Source organism: Juglans regia, chromosome 7, assembly GCF_001411555.2.
Source record: "Juglans regia cultivar Chandler chromosome 7, Walnut 2.0, whole genome shotgun sequence".
In the NCBI taxonomy this organism is placed as follows: Eukaryota; Viridiplantae; Streptophyta; class Magnoliopsida; order Fagales; family Juglandaceae; genus Juglans; species Juglans regia.
This window is the reverse complement of record NC_049907.1, coordinates 29844989-29851526: the sequence shown is the minus strand read 5'-3', so window position 1 is coordinate 29851526 and position 6538 is coordinate 29844989. Positions and strand designations below refer to the sequence as shown.

The 6538-nt window shown below is 39.0% G+C and overlaps 1 protein-coding gene across 1 annotated transcript; it reads left to right on the top strand.

Annotated features, from left to right (window-relative positions):
- Nucleotides 1-5591: 5591 nt before the first annotated feature.
- On the top strand, nucleotides 5592-6080 carry LOC108979571. Its single transcript, XM_018950275.1, has one exon. The coding sequence runs from the start codon at nucleotides 5592-5594 to the stop codon at nucleotides 6078-6080; it is 489 nt and encodes a 162-aa protein (XP_018805820.1).
- The last annotated feature ends 458 nt before the right edge of the window (nucleotides 6081-6538 follow it).

The following is a 6538-nucleotide window of genomic DNA, read 5'->3' as shown; positions in this document are numbered from 1 at the left end:
TGTTCCCTTTTTAAGTACTTGGGCCCAACACTTGCAACTGGTAATGCTAACTACATGGGCACGAAACCAACTCCACGTTCAGATTCCACAGTACTAATGATAATGGGGAAGCACGTCCCAAAAAATGGACATACACTACCTTTGAAAAGTTTGGTTTTAACCCGAAATGGAAAACTGTTTGCCCAGAAACCTCGGCCTCATAGACCTTTTCAGCATCGTCCCCAAAACTGGAAGCTTTAGGAACAAGTTCAGGCACCTCGATCATGAGTTGGTCGGCATCAAAATCGTTATTGGGAGTCGTACATAATGCCTGCTCATGGAAGACCTAACTCTTACAACTGACAACATGACCATTGCTTTCGGCATGACTATGCTGCCTGTTGCAAGAATTTTACTACTTATCATTCCACACATCACATTTGTCTTTATATTTTTTGGTTTTATTCCTATTAAACTAATTGAGTTCTTCTATTCATTATCCCTACATCGCATACTTGTTAAGGTAAAAATAATGTGTTGTACGGTATAGGGATGATGAATAGAATTTTTCGCTGTTGCAATCATCCTAATCACCTCCCATATTTCAAGTGGCTGAACCAAGATGAAAAAACAACAAAATAAGTTTCTAAAATGGTAAAAGTTTTGAATATTCTCATTTCTCGTTCTCAAGCAGGTGTGTAAAGCCATTCACATTACTATTGTCATGTAAGCGGTGTGCTTTACATATTGTCTTGAAAATAGAATTTTTCATATATATAAATATATTCTTTATACATAAAGGGAGAGTTTTTAATTTTTTTTTCTTGACACTTGAATAGACGAAAATGACTTTCAGCGCATGGTCTTGTAGCTTTAGCATTTTGGTTGCCCTGTAGTAATTTTGTATTTTTGCCAATTATGTCCTTTGATTTCCACAATGTCTGTAGGCTTCCATTGGTTTTTCCAACTTTTCGCTTCCGTTGCTAGTTGTCTTGTCTTCTCCAGCAGCTGATCTAGATCATTTGGTCTCCAATTTCCTTCTTTTTGCTAATGTTTTTCTTGCTCTGTCTATTGGTTCTTCGATCACCTCCAAGTTCCAACCAAAATCAGATATGGGCGCACCTGATTCCAAGGAAAAGGTGACATGCACGGTTCATATTGATAGATTAATACATTCATCATTCTTGAGTAGCCTACTTCTCTTCCCAGCTGCCCATTTCAAGGCCATTCTACCAATTTCACCACTCACATTGACTACTCTTGCTTCCATCATGTCTGAGCTAAACAAGCAGGAAGCATCCCATCTCAATCACGTCCAATCTCAAAGACGAAGGCCTTCTTCCTTCTTCCCTCTATCTGAAGATGGTTAAGGACTGATGGTCCTGAGAAATCATTCCCAAACCAAATGAGGAAAGCCCTTCAGATCAGTTGGCAAATCTTCAAGCGTATCTTTCGTCATCTGTTACAACACCCACACGGGATGGCCTCAGCATGGCCATCATTTGTTCCCAACATGGTGTCATATATGTTATCATCTCACATTCGGCCGAGGAGTCTGTAGTCTCACTTGGTTCTATTCTTGTTGCACTCTCTGCCTGTCATCTCTCGTGAGGTAGAAAAAACGAAGCCTTGCTCAAGGCTGGCTCCATGGTTTTGTTCTTGTTTTTTACATGTATTTTATAGGTTGTTGGTTTAGTAGTGTGCTTTTTTCCTTCTTTGAATTATTAAAAATTTTGGATACTTGGTTTGCGTTGACCCACTTATTGTATGGATGTTTATTTTATGTTTCCTGTGCCTGGTCATTTTGGGACTCCTATTCTATAGCTATCGATAAAATAGAGTTTCTTTTTTTGGTATGTGGTTTGGGTCAGATTCTTATTTTTTTTCCTTTTGAAAATGCCATATAAAATCCTTGGTTCACTTTGTTATAAATCCTAGAAAAGGGCATTCGTATCTCACTATTTTGCTTCTAGGTTTTATTGTTTCTATGTCATTTTGTCTTCCAAAGTTAGTTATGACAGTGTATTCATCTTGGAAATCTTCTTTGGGGCTTCTCATTTCTAATGCCAGAGTTCAAAATAGGTATCAATTTTTTTATAGTGCCTGCCTCATGCAACTACCATGGAGAGAAAAAGTGTTCACCGGCATGCACTAAGCATCATGGAGAGAAAAAGTACTCAATGCCTAGGCTAGCACCATGGAGAGCAAAAGTACTTGCCATCCAAGCTAGCAACGCGAGAGCAAAAATGTTCATCACCTCGACAAGCAATGAAGCACAATAACCCTCACACTGGCGTGCATCGTGAAATAGCATAAAACTTGCCACCTCAATGAGATTCACGGAAAGGCAAAGAGCTAGCCTTCCAAGTGAGTACTGTGGGGACCAAAAGTGCTCGCCACCTCAGATAACCTGTGTTTGAGCTTGCCACTATATGCAGTGAGCAGGTATTATGCTCTCCCCAGAGATAGAAGGACAACCTAGGGGCATGGATCCCCTAGCTTGAAGCTCACCTACTCATAATGCGCTAAGTAGATGAAACAAGCTCTAGCTCATCATGACAAGCATATGCATGCACCATATGCTTGTGAAATTTCTGGGTGAACACTGCATGTTGGAGAATCGAAAAATGCATACTGATAATTATGAAGAACAAGTCATGCCTTCACCCCCTAAGCAAGCATCACAGAGAGCAAAACTGCTTGCCACCTATGAGAGCAAAATTGCTTGCCACCTAGGGGAGCACCGTAGGAAGAATAGTGCTCATCCCACGGTGAGCAACCTAAATGAAGCACAATGCTCCTCGTCGCAAGCACCATGAAATAGTATGAAGCTTGTCACCTCATCAAACATCGTGAAAAAGCATGAAGCTCGCCCTAGGTGAGCACCAATGAGAGCAAAAGTGTTCGCCTCCAAGCGAGCACCATGGAGAGCAAAATAGATTATATGCTTTTCTTGTTTGGGTTGTTCCAAAATAGATGAGACTTTTGAAATATGCAAGTATTTCAATAAAAATAAAGACATATTTTTTGCAAATTTGAATTTGCCCTTCTTAGTTAATAGTGTTTATTTAGATGAAAATGCGTATGTTTATCCATCATGAAAAAAGAGAGTATAACAGGTAGTAATATTTTGATTGTCCCATAAAATGGGTTTCATGGTCCTTTAGAAAAACCTCAATCCCTCTCTAGCCTCCTCTTTGTTTGGTTCTAAACTGATATAACAAGAAATATGGTGGTAAAATGTTTATTGTGAGTCAGCATCCTATCTTCAACTTAGTTTTTTTTTTTTTTTTTCTCTAGAATATTTTGATTCTTACAAGCAAACACCACTGAAGGGCAAAGTGCTCATGCCAACGCAAGCATCGTGAAGAGCACAGGCGAGCATCGCAGAAGCAATGTACTTGCCCTTAGGCCAGTATTTTGGTCATGCTACAACAAATGCAGTCTTTTGCTGCATTTGTTTTTTCCGGCAGACATATTTGGTCTCAATTTCGCTTCAATTTGCGGAAAGGTGTTTATTTGCTGTTGATTTCATAGATAGTTGGAAATAAAAACTTTTTGTGGCGGAAACTAGGCGCCTTAATTACTATCGCATCAAATAGGCTGGGTATTAGCGTTACTTTTCGTAGACGTTGATGGTTACTTCTGTTTGCGGCGATTCGTCCTCGCCGAAAATGGACAATTATAAAAATTCATGTGTAAAGCTAGTGCGGCGAATATAATGTCGCCGTTAAAATGAATTTGCAGTGCTGTTATTTACGGAAAACGAAGTTACCGCAAAAGGAATTATGTATTGCGACGAAAAAGTGTTGTGCAAAGATTAGATTATTTGTTGCGGCAATAATGTTTTGCCTCAACAAAAATCAAAACTGATGCTGTGAATTCTTGGACTTAGCGACTTTTTTCGCCGCAATAGTCTTATATAAAATCTAAGCTAATAATCCACGAAACAGTCTACACATCGCCTATTTTCCCCTAATTTTTTTCTTCATTTGCTTCACTGACGAAACAGGGCATATCGACAACTTTGGCAGCCGCCGCTCCTGCTCTCGTCAGCCTCTGTGAAAACCGTTGTGTCCTCGTCGATAATAAACCCTCCGAACCTTTCTCTCCTGATTTGTTTGGTCATTGATGTTCTCTCTCTCTATCTACAACTCTTAGTCGGACCCAGCTTAATGCAGATTTGAAATCTGGATTGGTGATTAAGATTACAAGAGAAATAGCATGGAGAACGTACAAATTTTGTTAGAAGTTCAAAAATGATTTAAATGATTTTCAAAAAAGGTCTCTGATCAAACTAGCTAAAAGCATACTGACCCTTTTGCAGTGCTGTAACCCCTAGTGCTGTCCAATATTTACCCACATGTTCCTACAGGCGTAGGCCAATTTCTTTGATGCTTTCATTTCAGCAACTATTGACCCAATATTTGATCAAATTTAGACAATTTTGATACTATTTTTTGTTGAGGTATATTGATTGTATCATAGATCTATATTCCAGCAATGACATTATATCAGAACTTTATTTCTATCCTTAGATGAATTGTCATTAAACGCATGTTCTGTTCTTGGGTTACATGAATTGTCATTAACACGTGACTTATAGAGATTGAAGGACTTCTCTGTTGTCTAATTCAATTGAGAGATCTGTCCATTTTTTATATCCTCTTAACATAAACATGATAATGTGACGTGTCAGAGAATTTCTCTCAAGTTCTATGCTTCTTATATAATTTTGGCATGTTAGTCATATACCAAATTATTAGTGACATACAAACACAGTTTTTGACAACGAGTGTTTGAAACCATTAACTTCCTTGTTCTTATAATGTTTAATTAATCGTTTTTAGCGATTGGACCCGAATTATTTCATTGATGTGCTCAAGGTTTTATTCATTTTGCTTAATCGATATTCATTTAGGAATGGACAAGAATTGGATGCACGTGCCAAACATGTTTACTTCACGTGAATGTGGTGAAGGGATTAATAATGTCCTCACCATGGCAAAAGCCCATTCACCTGGAAGAACTACCATCAAGTGTCCATGTAGGAGATGTCGTAATAATCTATTCCTGCCAATCAATGAAGTCAAAAGTTATCTATTCACGATAGGTATTGATCCAAGTTATACACATTGGATATTTCGTGGGGAGGGTGAAAGTTGGAGTGTGAATTCGTTAGACGGTAATGACGATACATATAATGAATCTCATAATTTTATTGATGATATGGATGAGATGATAGAGGACACGGGCTGCATCATTCATTGACCATGCGTTCGGTGAATATGGTACTACTTCAGAGCCCACCATGAGTGATTAGCAATCAAAAACATTTGAACAATTGTTTGAGGATGCGAGACGTCCTCTTTATCCAACTTGCAAGAAGTTTTCTAAGCTCTCATTTATAGTCAAGTTGCTTCATATCAAAATTGTTGGTGGGTGGACTATCAAGTCATTCAACATGGTTTTACAATTGTTAGAGACTGCTTTTCCACACATCCAAATACCTAACTCATTGGATAGGGAACAAATTCACATGATCTAATGGGCATGAGGACCATACCTTCATTAAGGAGAGACTTGATCATGGGGTGGCCAATCAGAGGTGGATGGGTAGGTTCTTGGAGAGAAGGGTAGAGGTGCTGGGAACACAGGTCTCTGACCACAAGGTTTTGTTTCTATCTGTGGGAGGGAAGGCTGGGGGGTTTCAACAGAGAAGAAATTTGAAATATGAGATGAGTTGGGGTATGGAGGAGGAGTGCAATAAGATTGTAAGGGATGAATGGAGAAAAGATAATATTGAGAGGAAGCCTTTAAAAAAGATTCAAAATCTACTAACAGGGTGTAGAAGGGCTTTAAGTAGATGGTATAGGGGTTTAATAAGAGCTAGAGAGGGGGCCATAAATGAAAAAATTGAGAGGTTAAATTTACTGGAAGCTTATGAAAAGCCCGAGAGAATGGGGGAAATAAAGAAGCTGAGAGAAGAGTTGGGATTCTTGCTGGAACAGGAGGATTTCAGATGGAAGCAGAGGGCAAAGAAACAATGGCTAGGATATGGTGATAAGAATACTCAAATCTTCCATGCATGTGCAAGTTAAAGAAAAAAGAAAAATACAATTAAATCCATCATGGATGAGGAAGGAAGGGTGGTGGAGTCTGAGAGAAGTAGAATGTGCTTTCCGGGATTATTTCAGGAAAATTTATACATCTTCGAATCCTTCCTCTGATGATATTGTGAACTGTGTGCAGCATACTAGACCCAAAATTGATGAAGGTATGAGAGGGGTTTTAGAGAGAGTGTTCACTATGGGAGAAGTGGAGTTGGCTTTAAAGCAGATGTCTCCCTTGTAGTCCCCGAGGATTGATAGGTTTGGGGCTGGGTTTTACCAAAACCATTGGGAAACAGTAAAAGATGAGACTTGTAAAGCAGTGTTAGATGTTTTGAATGGGGGAGAGATTAGCATGGGGTTAAACCATACCTTGATTGCACTGATTCCCAAAGTGAAAAATCCAACCTCAGTGAGAGAGTTCAAGCCAATTAGCCTTTGTAATGTGT

Bases quoted from the DNA above. Each gene is read 5' to 3' on its own strand.
- LOC108979571 (XM_018950275.1), top strand. From the start codon at position 5,592: ATGGGTAGGTTCTTGGAGAGAAGGGTAGAGGTGCTGGGAACACAGGTC.